Here is an 18,311-nt window from a genome sequence, read left to right on the forward strand (position 1 = left end):
GTCAAATTAGTTTATAAGGAATTACATTTTTATGCTACAAAATTTAGGCAAGTTTTGAATTATCACAGATAATTAAGACAGTGTTGTTTGTATGCACAAGTACAAGCTCTGAAAGTAGCAGGGAATAATGCAGATAAATTTGTGTAACCTCAAAACTTTCAATTTAAAAAAAATAAAATAGAAATGAAGACTTAATTATGTTTTCAACAATACACAAATTGTAAAGACAGGGTTACATTGTGTCAGCTTTGTAACATATTACTTTTGCATTTAGAGTCCTCACTTTTTCAAAACAAAAATAAAACACTATTTTAAATCATTGAAGACTTTTTACATTTCAAAAGAGAGTACAGTAAGACCTCGATTATCCGAGCTAATTGGGACCGCTAGTGCCTCGGATATCGGAAATCTCGGTTAATAGGAACCATGTATAAAAACCTTTCGTGCTAGCGAATTTAACTACTTTTAAAGTAAAAAACAATAGAACGTTTTTTAAATGATAAAAATAAACATATATGAACTTATGTTTCACAGCTAAAAAGACTTAAAAAGGAAATCAACTCTAGTAGTAAATTTTGAAAAGTAAAATGGAATTTTTTTAAACTATACTTAGTTAAATATCGAAAGACGCATTTTCAAAAATAACACAATCTCAAGGAAATATTATATTTTTAAAATTTACATGATTAAACTTACAAGTCACATGACCACTGTTAACAAAGCATTCATGGATGTTGTCTTCTCAGGGTGTAATATTTCATGGAAGTTGAGTGCTTTTGTAGGAAATAAGCGCCTGTAACACGGACAACGAACTAATATGTGTATAATTTCTTCCAAGCTCATTTTGGAGAGGAGAAAAAAAATTTAGACTTCGTTATTGCCTCGGTTAACAGAAACCTCGGTTAATCAAGGCTCTACTGTACTATTTTTTGAAATGTTAAAACTGGTGTGATACACATGAATAACTATTAAAATTTTTTAAAACTATATATGCATCAAAAATACACATTTCGAGAAGAACTATAAATTATTTTCTTTTAATAACCATAAGTTACCATAAGATACCGTACTTTAGACAAGCCACCAACGGAGATATATATATAAAAAAAATTCATGTGCGCTTTTTATATGTCTGTAATTAAGAAAAGTTTCAATTTTAAGGCTATTTTTCCTAGACTCTGCAGTCATAGGAAATAGCATTTTTTTAGAGAATAGCATGCTGTTTTTATTACTGTAGTGAGTTTTTAACAGTAATTAGAATTGTTAGGTTAAGTCTTATCTACAAATAGCTCGCATCTGCCAGGCTAATTAAATTATGAAAAGGACGCAAAATTATAATATGAAGAAATACACAGTTTTGTGAAAATGAAAGATGTTTTCGGTCGAATTTTTAAAATATAACTAATATGTATGACTACAATGCTCAAATTAAATTGGGTTCACAAAAAAATCCAGCTTGCAGGCTCCTAATAGAATAAGTTAATGAATAAATGACTCATTGCTCAAGTTCAATTCTCGATAAAAATTTGAAAGAATACAAAGATGAGGCTGATTCCAAAAGTAAGGTCTCCAAAGCGCAGGGTAATTTTTCGAAGAACAAACTATACTAACATATATTCTGAAGGAACTCTCAATTTTATTTTATTATTTATGACACATCACAGATAACTGAAAGAGTATTTGTGAGAATCATTTGGTAGCACAACAAGCTAAATCTCTATTATAAAATACTGTTTTCTTAATAATGAAGATATTAAAAATATTGCTATGTCAAAACAAATAAGTGTTAAAACTGTTTTACACGAAATATATAATTTTTATAAGTAATAAAATTTTTACATAATTTATGAAATAATAAAATATAAATGCATTATTAACACTAAAAAACCTTGTAGATATCTATTTATAGAACCAAAATCAAAAATTATTTGTACCTCTAATCTATATTAAACCAATTTCTGTGTTTTTTGGATATTTGAAAAAAATTCTTTGTTCTCTCTGTTATGCGGTCACACTCAGCTTGCATGCATATAAGTAAGATGAATTATAATCGTTTTCACAATTTTCACAAGAAATTGACATCTTGTCCACTTAGTTGAATAAATTCCTTTACTTTTATAGAATATAATATAATTTTTTAAAAATAGAAAATTAAGCACAGCTATATTTGTATACTTACAATACTTCGGTATGCAGCAATATTGGGTACTCCATCATCATTTGATGTAAAAGATAAATTTGGAAATAGGAGCTAAAATATAAGTGAAGTAAAATCAAGTGAATAAGTAAAATAAAATCATTTACAATGAAAATTTAAAAATGAAAATTTCAGATTTACTTAACCTACACAATTAGATAAATGAAATTTGAAAAAAATTCTAAATTTAAAATATATATTACATTATAATATATTTAAAAAATATTTCTAAATATGGAATTTTGGATTTATGTATAAAGATTAAACACATATTATGGAAAATAGATTTTGATGCAAGACAAAAGTTACATTGTTTTTATTATTCAGACAAATTAGTTTATGTAATGCCAAAAAGCTAGCAAACAATTAAAAAATATTTGACAAGCAGAAAAAGGTATTTTAGGAAACACCCAAATCACATAATCTAAAACAATTATTAAGCGAGGTTTTAAAATGTTAGATAAATTCACAAAGAATAGAAATTATTAATAACAAAAAATTATGAACTCTGAACTTTTGTCTTAGATACCTATGATTTTGTCATAGATTGATGCATACCTATGCATCAATCAGTACATTGGTTCACATTGATTTCAATTGAGAGTTTATTACAATTTTAAATCAATGAACTTAAAAATCTAAAACTGCAAGTTTTCATGTCAAACTCTTAATTTTGAGTTAACAGAAATCTTTCAGAATTTCTCAGTTAAATGAAATATGACAGGACTTAGAATTAATGGTGGTCCTAGCTCATTAAAATCCATCTCGAACCACCATAAAACAGGACTGAGGGACTATTCTCATTTCTTTGGATCGGACTAGTGACCAGTCACAGTCCATCGAGTTTAGTGAAATAAGATGCTAATATGATTCTTTGATTTGGTGTTTCGGCTTGTGTAATTGTCAGAAATTCTTTGGTCATATTTTTAAACATTGCACATTCTCGGATAATTTTTATCTAATTTCCCTTTAATGACTCTTATATTTGATATAACGCTCTACTTAAGGACAATAAGTAATTTAAACCTATTTACTAAAACATAATAGTTAAGTTTTAATTATTGAAAAGTTCAATTTAATACTTTAATTCACAAAAACTTAAATAACTGAAGAGGATTTTTATCGAGTAGTACACATGCTGTATCAGCTGTGAGCAAAGGGTTTATATTTTAATGACTTACCCATAGCACTAAGCATCCAAATCCATACATATCAGCTGGTTTTTCAGAGTTTTCCTGCTCGGGAGGATGAAAGTTGATTCCTTTTAGAATACTATCATCTAGATCCTTCTGCAATATTCCAAAATATGTGTTAAACAATCCTGATTGAAATTAAGGTGAGGGACGAATTTCAAATTAACAGACTATGTTTGTAAAAAGTTAAGATTAATAACATAATAAAAGAAACTAACCGGATTAAAGCAAAAGTCCAGTAAAATCTTCTTCTCTTCAATCAAAACTGTTGAAGGATGAACAGCGCCAAAAACAATTTTGTGAGAATGGAGCTCTTTCAGACACACCAGCACTTGCCGCAGCATACAACATGCTTTTTCTCCATCCAAAGGTGTGGGCGGAGATTCTACAAGTGAATGAGGCACCGATGGGCAAATAACACACATGGTATTTTCCGTCTAATAAAAAGAGTTAAATATTATATATAACTATAAATAACACTCTGCAGCATAAAAAATGTTCTGTGGATGAAAATAAGGGTTTATATATACTTTTGGTTAAGAGTGAACTAAGGCAATAAATCATTACATTGTAATATCCTTAACCTATACAATTGACCAGCATATCATTGAAGAATCAAGATCAATGTAAATCAATATGTAATATGTAATCAAATGTAAATTGTCTTTTCTTAAATCAAATGTAAATCAATAAATCAAATAGATACCTTAAAAAATAATGCTTTGATCTTCAACAAGTATTCACATTTGCAATCATTCCAAAGAAAGGCAATTTGTAAAAACTTAGTCATATCTTCTTTACTGTCATGCTTGTATTCCTAAAAATATAATTAAAGAAAGAATTAAAAATTGAAAAACGAAAGAACTGCAAAAGTGGAAAATTTGAATTAAGCAATACCTTAATAACAATAGGATCATCCAACAGTTTGGATATATATGATGATTTTGTGTTAGGTACAGTCTCAAAATTTAAGAAATATTCAGGCTTCCAATTATACTTCAACAGAAACTTGCTTTGCTAAAAAACAAAATATTAATACAATTAAATTAGTCATAAAATAGATATCCAGATTTAGAAAAAATAGAAATTTCTTTCTATCATCGTTTCTAAATTTATTTTTAAGTGACAAAATACTCATTTATCTGTAACTGTTAATAATCTGCATGCAACCAATAACTTAAAATTATATTTCAAAGGAGTGACTTTCTTTCCAATAGAATAAGTCCTATACAAATACATATCTTTAAAAACCCTAAACATTTTAAAAGCTTAAACTGTTCCACACTAAATTAAGCAGTTAAAGAAAAAATAGCTCTAACTAAATCACTAGCCAATAATAAACAATGTAAGATTTTTTTAGTAACTGATAATCTTCGTTAATAAAAATTTTGCTAGTGAACATATCATACATAATTAATAACTGAAAATTAAAATAAAAAAAATAATGTTTATGATTTGATCAAACTGATCCCTTTTTTTAAAAAATTTAAAAAAAAATTTTTTGAACATTTTTATTGGTTTTAGGATTTTATAATTAAATAACATGCTATTTAAAGCTAAACATAACAGTGTTATATGCGTAAAGGAGTAAACAAATTTGCTGGTTAAATATTTTTGCTCAAGTTGTGTAGCATAAACTTAATAACACCCCTGTTACACACGCTACAGTACATATAAAAAACAAGAACAAAGTTTAGATAGCAATTTTTGGAGAAACTGAAAGTTAAAGAGAAAAATAATGTAAAAAAAGTGTTGAGGGACCCAAATATATGGAAAATATAAATGAATTTAATTCAGTGTTCAATGAATTCAACTCCTTCAGCAATTTTTAAGCCATTACTAAGCTTGAAAGTATTTTTGGTTTTAAAAAAATAGTATAATCAACAAACAATATTGAATCCACCGTTTTTCTTTGAATTAAGTTAAATTTTGATATGTTGATAAATAATGAATAAAATATTACTAAGCTTTAAGAGGTATCATTTTAAACCCAAGATTTTGAATGCCATCAATGGTTGGTTAGTCTTATTTTTTTATGAATGTATAAACTAAACAAACTTTTATGAACTTTTAGAATCTTTAACTATAATAGGCCAATTATGAAGACTCAAAGTTTTTTTTTTTTAAATGTAAGATATATATTAATTAATAAATTTTTAGAATAAGACTAAACAACTTTTTTATACATTAGCGTTAAAAAAAATTCAGAATAAAAACAATTTTAATAAACAATAGACAATGTATTTAAATATTAACAAAAGAACAATTGCTTTGAATATTGATTTTTAAACAAATAAATAATTTTGTCTATCTGTTTGAAAGTCAAACTGTTTTGTCAAACTGTTAAAAAGAGTTTGAAATTCTCTGAATCTATAAAAATATAATTAAAAACTGGACTTTTCTGTTTTCAATAATCATTCATAAATAAATTGTCTCAACTAAAATCCATAAAAATTAAAAAAAATTGATAGTAACGTACAACCCTGTAACTTAAAGTAGATTTCTTATTATATCACAATAGAAAAAAATCATATTAAAATAAAAAACTTTATTACTTACATAATATTCTTGCAATTTCAATTCAGGATGCTCCACACATAACTCAGGAAAGAATTCTTGAGAAGCTTTTGATAAAGTTTCCTTAAAATAAAATAGTAACGTATCATAACAAATTGTTCAATTGAAAAAATAATACAATTTTAATGATAATGTAGGTTAAGGAGAACAGAATGCAAGGAAAGAGAATTTCTTTTGTATTTTTAACTTGAAAAGAAGTCTTAAAATCTGACTGTAAAAGTGAAACATCCCATTTTTAAAGCAAATAATTAGATTTTAAGACAATTTAAACAACAGTTTTGCCATTTATTAATTAAATATACATCTTTATATCCAGCTATTGAACTTTATGGCAAAACTATTTTAAAAATTCTAAGAAAAATCTATGAGGAATCATTTATAAAATGAAAATAAAAATCCACTATTATATTGCAAAAAATAAATGTAATAGCAACACAAATAACTAATTTTATGTAACTAAAAACAGTATTGTTACCATAACAGCATCTTCTTTCAAAAGTGCTGAGTGGAGATCTCTGATTACAGCCACCAATTCTGGAGAGGGATTTACAGGTTGTTGCTAAAAAAATCATATTAGTTATTAAGAAAACAAAATATATGAAATTAAATACAATACGTAATTTTGAAAAGTATAAAAAATTTGCAAAAGTGCTATAAGTGCGTTAAGGGGCATAAACTGTAACCTACTTAGCCCATCAGTTCAAATTCCTTTAAAATAAAATTTCCTTTGAGCAGATAATAAACTCTCAGTTTTGTCAAAAAAATTTAGGCAACTATAGGAACTATGTAACAATATTTAGATCATCTCTTATAACAATATTTAACCCACTGACGGTTCAGCAAATGGGCAAAATTGGGAAAATGTTCCTCCCCAATACACCACTTTTCTACCTAATAACGTGGGAAAACCGGTTTTGCTGTGCGGAGAAGACTGCAGGTTAAAATACGATTTTTAACGTGCAGAACCATCAGTGGGTTAAATCAGGAATCTGTGGATTTTTAGGTTCAAATAATCCACCTTTATCTAATAGTATTTTAAGAAATCTAATGGTTTTAAAAATGTTCATTATTTAGAGTAGCAGACATTTAAAAGCAGTTGATTACATTTTGCAACAGTTTCAGAGTAGAATTGAAATTCAATCTAATATTCAAGTAAATGAGAAGAAAAAAAAGTAAAAACAAAATTTCATATTTCTACGAAATAGAGGTGATGCCTTTATATTTTTAAATACATATTTTAAAAAAAAATTTAGACCAACAGGTGAGAAATGAACATAGTTCTTTCTTTAGACAGAAAATACATAACTGGAACCAAAGTAACACCAACAAAGAAAGTACAAACTAAAAGTAAATAATTAAAAGAAAATTAGAAGGCTTACAGATAAATTTTATTTTGAAAGAAAAATCAAAAGCTTTGGCATGTAAAAATGAAGAATACCAGCTTATTTTTCAAAATTAATTTTAAAGAAAATAAAAAAATAGGAGAATAAATCCAATTACAAGGTGCATGAAAACAAACTAATTTGCATGTTATTTAATTTTAAAATTCGTATCAATGGGGACAATCCAGAGTTTCTCACCATTTTTGGAATTTTGACAAATACAGAATTTTGAAAAAATTATATTTGTCAAAAAATAAGTTTCTATTTTTATGGAATATTTTACAACAAAATATATTTAAGTAAAAATTTGTTATAAGATTTGCACATTAATTTAAGAACATATTTTATGTAATGATATATTTAAATAAAAAAAGTCCTTTTGCAATACAAAAAAAAATAAAGCCTGAAGACAGATGTTAGAAAAATTAAGTCTTGCTGACTTAGAACTTAGAAATAAATTTGAAGTTAAAAAAAAAAAAAAAAAAAAAAAAAAAAATTTAAATTTTATTCTGAACTATTCTATATTTCTATTTATTCTATATTTTATTCTGAAAAAAAGTAATTAAAGCAGTTCATACATTTAAAAAAGGAGTACTAAACAAAACTTTCATTTACACTATGTTAAAACAAATTCTCAAAATCTGAATTCGATAAAATTCAGGTCTAAAAATTATAAAAGATCGACATTCTAATAGTTGTAGATGAATCCAATATTAGTTTAATCACATTCTAAATTCATTCATGCAACATTTAAGAAATTTAGAAGTGATTTAATGAAGTCATTTATGCTGCGAGAATAATTTTAAATTCTACGGTAAGCCTTAAAAAATATATACAATGCAAACACATTGAGAAATGCATAGCATTATCTGGTGAAAATTTGCTTTCACAAACAGTTTTATTTATTGTAAATTGCTTTCAATTATTATTACTGAATAACATTTGTGCTTTTCATTATTACCTCTTGAGAATCTTTACAATGAGTTAAGCGTAATAGGGAGCTGCAAACTTCTTCTTGAATGGAGGTAAGTTGCAAGAGAACAGCATCAGAGTCAATCACTTGGCATAAATCATTGTAAAGTTTCAACTTGTTTTCATACAACTCACAAATTGACTCAATCTTTTCTTTGTGTATATCCAATTCTGTTAACAGACATTGAATGACAGATACAGTGTTTTTTCCCTTGTTCTACAAAAAAAAAGTAATTATTTGGAATAATTAATGAATCATGCAAAATTACAAATAATAACTGCAATATTACATGAAAATTAACTGAGGGGGAAAGCTTAGATAAGCAGCTTACAAATTCAATACCATCCAAATTTTAAAAAATTACAGAAAATCTTAATCAATTAAATTCAAAACACAATTCCAAAAATCTTTAATTACAAATTCATATCAAACATTATATAAAAGAATTAGGCTCCATTTTGAATGAAAATTTTTTTTCATCAAATTAAAATTTTTATTATTGTATGAACCTCGCTTAGATTTTAATTTAAATAAAATTTAAGCAATTGTGAAACAAATATGAAAATGAACATCAGAACATCAACATTTTCTAACGCATCAATGCATCATCCAGTCCTATTGCAAAGATTTAAAAATATTTAAAAATGGCTCTTATGAACATTTACAAAGCTGTAAAACTTTTTTTTCTCTCAGAAAATTCAAATATGTTATTTTCAAAGGATTCATTTTGGGGAATGTGTTAATATAATTTCAATTAAACAAAAGTTTCAACATCATTTCATGTATTATCAATATTACTTTAAATATGTCAAAAATTCGGAAGAAATAGTCAATATGTCAAAAATTCGGAAAAAATAAATAAAAACATTTAAAACTATAAACAAAAATAATAAATATGAAATTTTTTTAACTAAAATCGTCAAAAAAAAAGATTAACTATAAAAATTTTGATTATTATTTGGCTAAAACCATTTCAGCTGAATAAATTTTTTGCTTTATACATAAAAAAATGTAATTTTAATATAACTATATATAGAAAATATAGATACAATAAATATATAATTATTAAATTATGTACAAACACACTCTTACAACTAAATATACGGGTGTACTGGTTAGAAGCAGGCTATGCTCCTATAGATTTAACGTAGTACTAACCAAGTACTTGCAATTTCTTAGCTAAATTAGGGCCAGTTATAACAAGTTTTAATAAAGTTATAATAATTTAATGATAAAATACTTTATTTACCAAAGTCAAAGTTAGAATTTCTTCATCAACTGCTTTTCCAAGATCTTTAAGTGTTTCATCAAACTTGACTGAGTACAATGTTCTTTTACCTTCACCTTCAACAGTTACTGTTTCACTTTTAGTGTTATCAGATTCCAAAGTATCCAAATGAAATTTCTATAACAAATAATTACACTTTTTAATTTTTTATGATATAATTAGATTATGACACTATTCAAATGACATTCATTGAATTGCAATTCTTAGGCTTTGTTTTAAAATTGTCTAACTTTATGATTAGCTTCAATTTCAACATTAAATTAATGTGATTTAATATTACTGCAAATTTTTAAGGTTTACATAAGGCAGTGTTTCCCAAACCTATAACTTTTGTGCACTCTTTCTAAATTTTTCGTAATGCTGTCTACCACTAATATAAAAAATAAATGTTTTTTTTTTCTATAAAAAATTGCACAAAAGTTAAAAATCACAACTGGCTAATGACAACATTAATTATTAACTGCTAACTTTGCAAAAAATAGCCAATAGAAAAATACATAATTGTAAATTTTCCTGGCTAGCTTTGTTTCGAAATAAAATTTTTTGAAATTTTCGTTTGTTGCAAAATATTTCTAAATAAAAACGCGTACCCCCGATCAACTGTACCCGTACCCCTGGGGGTATGCGTACCACACTTAGGGAAACACTGACATAAAGAATGCTTGAATTACAATGGGAATACTAAAATACCCAAAACAGAATTAGTTCATTGAAACAAGGTATAAACCTTTTCCAAATTTTACACAATCTTGCATTCTCAATTTCTTAAAATTTTCCTTATATTAATTATTTAGTGGTATGCTCAGAAAATTTTAGATTAAACTGACTATTATTTTATATACAAATTGAGTTTTAAAACTGTTTAATTGAAATGCAATTTGATATAAAGAGAGAACAGGCATTTAAATACTTCATGTAAAATATAATAAAATCGAAATATAATGTTTAAGTGTTTCATTAAATAATTACTACATCAACTATTACACAAAATAATGCTCACTTATTTACCTTTTGCAATTCTCCAAAGACACCCATGAAATTTTTGTGCTTTTCATTAGTTCTGTCTCTAGCAGTACGAACAGAATTCCATTTTTCCTCCTGAAAAAAATTAGACCTTTAAATTCATTATTTATTCTTGAACAATGATCATATCTTGAATATAATGATCTTAAACATATTTTTTAAACAAAACAATATTTCTACAGTATGCAGAATGGAATATTACAGTGAAATTTTTTTAAAAATCTTAATGCATTCAGAATCCCTCAAAACTCCCCGAAGCATTTTATTACTTTCCTAAGAGTGCTATTTATTAAGTGATTTTTAAGCAAGAAATGCTTACTTTCGTCTTCACTTGAAATGGGGAGTCGCATGATTAGTCACGAACTGGTATCACACGTGTCTATCTGCCATTCATTTATAATCGTTGTGCTTGTGAAAGCCAATACGTTTTTGCTTCTGTTTAAATTTTTGTAATTAAATCGAACAATTATAGAATGGTCAATAACTATATAATTAATCATGCCCTAATATTGCATAAAGAAAATGTGGATTTAATATAACGTATTTTTATTACATATTAATTTAATTTCAATGGTACTCACTGAAACATTGTTAATAGTTAACAAAATTTTCTAGTCCTGAATATTTTAAGATTTTTTAGTTCAGTAAAAAATGTGTTAGAATGAGTTACATATGTCTGGTATTACTTATTAAAATGATGCGCTTTAAAAACAAAAAATATTTGTTTTCATTTTTTAACTACATCAATTTTAATTTTAAAGTATATTTCAAATTAATTTTGAAGATTTATTTTCATGTTAAGTATAAGAAATGTTGAATCAATTTTTTTTATATAGAATAGTTTTGGATTTTAAAATGTAGAAAAGCTTAAGTTATTGATATATTTTATTTATATATTCTAGCGTGAATACAAAGCAGGCAATTGTCTTCAGCATAGCAGTAGACTTTTAAAAGACTTGTGATCCCAGCAAAACTCTAAATTCTGTCTTTCAACAAAAAAATTTAAAGTTAAAAGAGAAAAAAATTTATATATTCCAGCAGATTTTATTAATTTTATCTTAATTGTGATAATCTATGTTATAAGAGTATTTGAAATCCAGCATTTGCATTTTTTAGTTCTACATTAAAGAAACAGCAATTAAATTTTATAAATGCATATAAAAATAATTTTTTGCCATTGCAAAGTTTCTATTTACTCAAAGAATAAAAATATTGAGAAAAATATCAACATTATAGCCTATTTTTTAATTATTTAATAAATAATAAAGAATGTACACTAGGATTTCTTATCATTTTTAATAAGTTTATTTTTTATTATTATTCTTTACTTTCTTTACTTTTTACATTCTTTACTTTATTATTATTCTTTAATTTCTAACTGAAGCACAATTTTGATTCATTCAAAGAGTAATAAATATAAGCTTTAATGCGTAATTAAATATTCAATACATAGTAAAAAAAAGAAGACATAAACTACACTAGTAAATATTTACTTAAAAAGAAAATCCTTCAACTTTAGTAAAAAAAAGGAGAAAAAAAATGAAGCAAACTTAAATTACATTATTTGAATTCTGAAGCATTGACAAATACATTATAACGATAATGGATTCATAATTTTCAATGGACTAGATTTATAAAAATACTAATTTGTTTTAATGCAATACTGAATAATAAAACCATCCATCCTATATCTAAATGTATACTATCCAATCTACAATTGATTTTAACTAAGTAATTAGGCTGTAGGTCAAATAAGTCAAATAAAATAATATTTTCTATTAACCCCACGGATTTCAGCCAAAAAGAAATGTTTATCAGCTGTGAAGAGCTGCATAATCATTTCTTCAGATATTTTAATGATAAATAAACAGTTTGAAGTTTTAAAATTTCTCTTCAATTTTGCACACACTCTCCAAACCCTGAATTTAATTCACAAAAATTTTACTAATAATTTACAAAGGATATTCATATGGTATAAATGATATCAAAACTAAAAGAGCATTGAAATATCCTTAGCAGATGGAAACATAATGAACATGTGATGTCATAACCAATTAGAGATTGTTTTTGATAGCATCACTTACGGAGGCCTTTTTGGGCAATTTAAATATTTAATAACTAAATAAATAAACACTTGGGGAAAAAAACAATCAGATTTTCAGCTTCAGGAGAGAATTTGCAATAAGTTATGATAGAAAATAAAAATTTTTTTAGAGATACAGTAATTGTCTATTAATATTAGGAATATAGCTTGCATTTTAACATGCAAAATTAACGTTAATTTAGTTACATTTTAGCAAATTTGATGCTTTTAAGTTAATATTACTTTGTGTTATTCTCAACTCCCGGATGATTAAATTTAAAAAAAAAAACATTCTTTTTAAATCAATGGTACTAAATTATTCATCACAATTTAGATATGTACAAAGAAATAATACAAACCTTAACTTTATTATATTCCAATACAAGTTCATCAATACTTTGTGGAACTGACTTTAATTCTACATTCATCCAATCATTTGAATTACTTGCAAGATCTGTTATTGTTTGCTACATAACAAGCAAACAAAATGTATTAGAAAAATAACAACAGTTGGAAAATAAGTCCCTATCACTAAATTTTATATTAAGGGCACTTAAACTACTGAGTACATATTAATCAACATTTGACAATAAATTTTTTTTGAAAAACTAAATAACATTCCCACATGGAAAATCATAAAAGGGCATAAAATTTGCAGATATGGATTACCTGCTCTTATACTGTGTTACAACATTATAAGAACAGTTAATCCATATCTGCAAATTTTTCAAATTCATATTCATTCTTCCAACCTTCACTGGATTTTTCTTAATTATATTGTCATTATTTTTAATGATTTTAAACAAAAAATCTTTAATAAAAAAGGTAAAAATATACTTGACAATATTTGCAATTACTTTTAAAATTTCTATTTTGGCTGCAAAACAAATTGTAAAAATGTTTCCTTCAAATGTTCTTCAAGTGTATATTAAAGCAGGGATGAGAGTAGTCAGAAAGTAAAATAGAGGAAATCCAAGAAAAAAGAAAAAAAAAAAAAAAAAATATATATATATATATATATAATTTGTCAAAAAAAGTGTGATTTTTAAACTTGTAAACCATGTGATTATAAATCCCGATATGAGGCTTTTAAATCACGTAAATATGAACTCTACTTCGAATTTAAAAAATGTGAAAATACAAATCATGATTTTTTAATTTTTAGATCACGATGCATAATTTTTAAATCGTGCGATATTACAACCGCAAAAACGAATCACGACATTGGATTTTAAGCTCGCGTGAATAAGAATTGCTACATAGGGTTTTAAAAGCTCATAAATACAAATCGCGATATTGATTTTTGAAATCTCGTAAGTAAGAATCGCAATGTACAATATTTAAATCGCCTGAATAAGAATCGCAACGTTCAACTTTTAAATCAGGTAAATACGAAAATCGAGGTTTGATAATGAAATCGCAATTTTAAAAATGCATAAATACAAAGCACGATATTGGATTTTTAAATCTCGTAAATAAGAATCGCAATGTACGATATTTAAATAGCGTAAATAAGAATAGCAATGCGCAACTTTTAAATCAGGTAAATACGAAAATCGATGATTGATATTAAAATCGCGTGAATGAAAATCGAGATATTTGCAGAGTCTAAAAGGAATTGGCTTTCTTGGGCTTGTTTGTATTGTTTTTGTTTAGACATAATAAATAAAAATTTACTAGATTAATTGAATGAACAAATAAATATTTTCACCGCAAATCAACCTCTATTTTTGTTTTCTTTTTTTTCACGCCAGGATACAAGAAACAACGACGTCTGAATTACGAAAATACGAGCTATCCAGCCGACAGATAAAAAATACGGAAAATCTTATTTTCTGTGCGTGAAATCGGAGAAAATAACTAATATAAGTAAAAATGCGAAAGGGGTAGCAGCTAGGGCATAGATTGAATTTTCTGTTTATCTTTGAAAATCGTAAATAAGTATAATTATTTTACTTCAACGACTGAATTTTTTTAAAAAAAAAAAAAAAAAAACTGGGATATTTATAAAAAAAACGAAACTTTTAGAGAATTGGAGTTTTTGATAAAAAGGCTGAAATTCGAGAGGCAAAAAAAAATCTCATCCCTGTATAAAGGTCAACCAGTTTTATCCCAAAGAAATGAATTTTAGAGAAACTTCAGAGGGAGGAATAAGGACTTCGATAATTTCGCTCCGCGGAAAATTAAATTCCTCATAAAATATTTTAACTTGTGCAAAAAAACAATTTTAGCGGAAATTAGCGGAAAAAATCTGAAAAAAAAAAGCGGAAATCAGCGGAAGAATCTCATCTCTGATTAAAGACAAGAAAAGATAAACCAAATAGTGAATTTTTTTACACTCAAATTAATACAATTTTTATTACAGTAGAACGCTGATTATCTAACACCCATGAATAAGTCAGAAAATTAAAATAATTGGATAATAAGGGGACTTTACAAATGAATTCAAATCGTAAAAACATTAAAATTGCGGATAAAATTCATTCAAATAAAAAGTGATTATAAAAAAAATTTCAAAAAATAATTATAGAACTTGAAAAACTTATTCATAAAGAATAAAAAACAATTGTTGCCTAGCAGGCAAATTTCTGGTGTCTTTCAAAAAAATATCTATATGCAATTGTACATTTTATACTATACGACTTTCAAAGTTAAAATGCCCTGCTCTCTAATAATAGCGGTTGTCAAAATATGGCTCTTCAATTTAACTTTTAGAATTATCCATTGCTCCATGGATATGTACTAATAATGAAACGTGATTCTAAACACTTTTAACACAACATTCAAAAGTATGTTGGGTCAGTCAGTACTTCCGTTACACAACATTCAAAAGTATGTTGGGTAACGGAAGAGTCACATGATGGGGTGCCATATAATCGAGATTCGACTGTACTGTAATAAACGTCATGCTATCTTAGTAATTTAAATATCAAATTACCAATATTTTTTTCTTTCTGTCAAATATTGAAGTATAAAAGTTTTCCAAAAATTCTTTTAATTTATCACATAGCAAATTCTTTTTTAAATCTCTTTCCAACTTCAGATTTGGTAATAAGTCCTGTAAGAAAATTATAGAATTAATTAATCTAGAGTAACAGTTACTTTGAAATACAGTATAAAGTCATCCACATATCTGGACAACCGTTTACTGGAATGTCTATTTTCTAGATAATACTTAACAAAAAAAAAATTTTAAAAAACTCTTTACATTTTACACATTTTTTTCTCCACTTTTTTTAAGTTTGCGATTTATCAATAAAAAGTATGAAGGATGAAAATCCTTCCCTTTTTAATGATTTTTACTTGACTTCTAATTGAATTTTGATTTTAATCTGATTTCCTCCACTATAATAAGATATAAAAAAAAATGAACATTACACAAATGATTTACGATTTCAAAGGCATTTCAGCACGAAGAAAAAAAATTTAATTTTTTTCTCATTTTGCATAAAAAGATTATTATTGCTAAGAATCATGCACTCAGTTTTAGAATGCGTAAAACCCTTACATGCAAAAATATTGTGGATTTACAATGAAATTGTCACAACTAGATCCCATCATAAAATGTTTAAAAGCGTGATTCGAAGTACTCAGATGGTAAGTGTTACTATACCAGAAAAATAATCGAAATATTAAAAATTTATATGAAAATCTTAAATTGATGAAAATGCAATCTGCAAAAACCACTCAAACAATAAAATCATCACATAATCAGTTCTTCAAAAAGAGATTTCTTCAAAAGAGGGATTCAAAAATTTCAGCGCTAAAAGCAATGAAGCATTTAAAAAAAAAAAAAAAGATTTTGAAAACCTTGTAAACATCAGTGGTAATACAGGGTTGCCACTCAAATCTGAAAAAAAAAATTCCCTGTGTTTTTCCTGTACATATTATAAGCGATATATTAAGAAGAAACAACAATTACTGAGCTCTTGTGTGAGCTATAGTGGGCTAACTATATATATTAGTTTTAATTGCTAGAAAAACAGCTGAACATACTTAAATAATGCTATAGTAAATGAAATAGTTTAGTATAGCTGAAATATCATGGTTAAATATCCTATAGATTATGCTTTGAGTAGTTACCATTTTTTAAAAGACAAAAGATAGAAACAAAATTCCCTGTATTTTCCCAGTTTGTAAAGAAAAAATCCAAATTCCCTGTATTTTCCCTGTTATTTTAGGTGATTTTTAAATTCCCTGTATTTTCCAGGTTTTCCCTGTTCTCCCTGTGGAGTGGCAACCCAGTAATAGCGAAAATGCGATCGCTAAAACCACATGGTTTTACGAGTGAATCGTCAATAACTCAGTGAGTAAAAAAGTGATTCTTCAAATGAGCAATTCAAAAATCTGTAGCATTAAAAACAATGAAAATTAGTGACAATAACTGACAGTAATGTGATTGTAAATCCTTGTATGGGTGAATTGTCAAAAATTGAGTGCCTTAAAAAAGTGATGTGAGGTTAGAAGCTTGCAGAGCAAAATATCGTATAACATTAAAATTTTAAAAACAAGAAAAAAATCCAAAAAAAAGTCAGAGAAAAACCACACTGATTCACAGTGGAATCGTCACTAATCAAGTGGATTGAGAAATAATCAAATGAAATGCTTCATACAATTTACGAGGCATGTTATAATGACGTGTTAAAATATCAATATTTGTTTGCATTCCAGAAAACAGGTTTTCCCGGACCTGTTGAAGTTGGTCAATCTAGATATGGGACTTTTCACTGTTTAAGTTTTTAGATGTAAGATAAGACACAAATATACAAAGATAATTAATTTACCTTTTCTGTGCATTTTTTTATTTCATTGAGGGAATGAATAAAGACTTCAAAAGTGTCATTAACTTCACTTATGACATTTTCAGGTAAAACTAATGTTTTCAGCTCACTTTGAAGTAAATTTACAGCACGCTGAATAATGCTATCATCAGTAGATTGAGATACCAGAGCTCGGATATTATTAATCAACTTCAAATTTGAAATGACAGTATCAATCTGAAAAAGATTTATCTTCTCTTAAATGAAGTTGAAAAGACAAAAAACAAGTTTTGCAATAAGTGCTAGATAAAAAGGAAAATATTGGCATTAAAATATAAAACAGCATAAAGAATTTTAATAGTAGCAAAAATAATTGCAGCGTGTAGTTGGCTCTTACAAAAAATAAATTTTTTTAAATGTTATATTCTCACAGTCAAAAAGTAACAAATAAATTAGTTTTCTAAAATGCTATAATTTCAAAGCTTAAAAGTGAAGGAACTGAACTCTAGTAAAGCTCAGTATAATTTTGCAGCATACAAATTCTACGGTCCTTGCTGTTAAAAACTAAAAAGGGCAATTTAGTTCTTATTGTTTTTATTACATGAACAGACAAGGGTATGTGGGATAAACCTATTTAATAGCATGCTACAATTATTGAAATTAAATCTTGGTAATTTTGGAATTAAATAAAAAACATTAAGCTTTCTTGTAAAGTACAATAAACACAATTATTCAGCATAGAGTTTATGGTTTAATAATTAAAAAAAAAAAAATTACATAATCCATAAAATGTTTTTATTATTCATTAAGCTTCTTCGTTTGAATATTTTTAATG

The 18,311-nt window shown here is 26.2% G+C and overlaps 1 protein-coding gene across 6 annotated transcripts in view; it reads right to left on the reverse strand.

The window, feature by feature from the left end:
- Positions 1 to 18,311, reverse strand: part of LOC107444557 (serine/threonine-protein kinase 31) — a 38,482-nt gene that overhangs the window by 805 nt on the left and 19,366 nt on the right. For 4 of the 6 annotated variants that reach the window (XR_015434514.1, XR_015434516.1, XM_087165415.1 and 1 more), the window contains exons 11-23: positions 17,501 to 17,713; positions 15,655 to 15,774; positions 13,076 to 13,183; positions 10,619 to 10,708; positions 9,572 to 9,727; positions 8,311 to 8,538; positions 6,443 to 6,526; positions 5,950 to 6,030; positions 4,288 to 4,407; positions 4,097 to 4,207; positions 3,609 to 3,827; positions 3,379 to 3,486; positions 2,180 to 2,251 (exon numbers count right to left, since the gene is read on the reverse strand). Coding sequence is in view for 4 of the 6 variants with exons in the window: in XM_087165415.1 (XP_087021541.1) it covers positions 2,180 to 2,251; positions 3,379 to 3,486; positions 3,609 to 3,827; positions 4,097 to 4,207; positions 4,288 to 4,407; positions 5,950 to 6,030; positions 6,443 to 6,526; positions 8,311 to 8,538; positions 9,572 to 9,727; positions 10,619 to 10,708; positions 13,076 to 13,183; positions 15,655 to 15,774; positions 17,501 to 17,713 (1,710 nt within the window). In the remaining 2 variants the exon portion in view is untranslated. The remainder of the gene's footprint in view (positions 1 to 2,179; positions 2,252 to 3,378; positions 3,487 to 3,608; positions 3,828 to 4,096; positions 4,208 to 4,287; positions 4,408 to 5,949; positions 6,031 to 6,442; positions 6,527 to 8,310; positions 8,539 to 9,571; positions 9,728 to 10,618; positions 10,709 to 13,075; positions 13,184 to 15,654; positions 15,775 to 17,500; positions 17,714 to 18,311) is intronic. The other 2 variants (XM_087165425.1, XM_087165432.1) reach the window with 2 other exon arrangements.

This window comes from Parasteatoda tepidariorum, chromosome 1 (genome assembly GCF_982258835.1).
Source record: "Parasteatoda tepidariorum strain Cologne lab strain chromosome 1, Ptep-v5.0, whole genome shotgun sequence".
Classification (NCBI taxonomy): domain Eukaryota; kingdom Metazoa; phylum Arthropoda; class Arachnida; order Araneae; family Theridiidae; genus Parasteatoda; species Parasteatoda tepidariorum.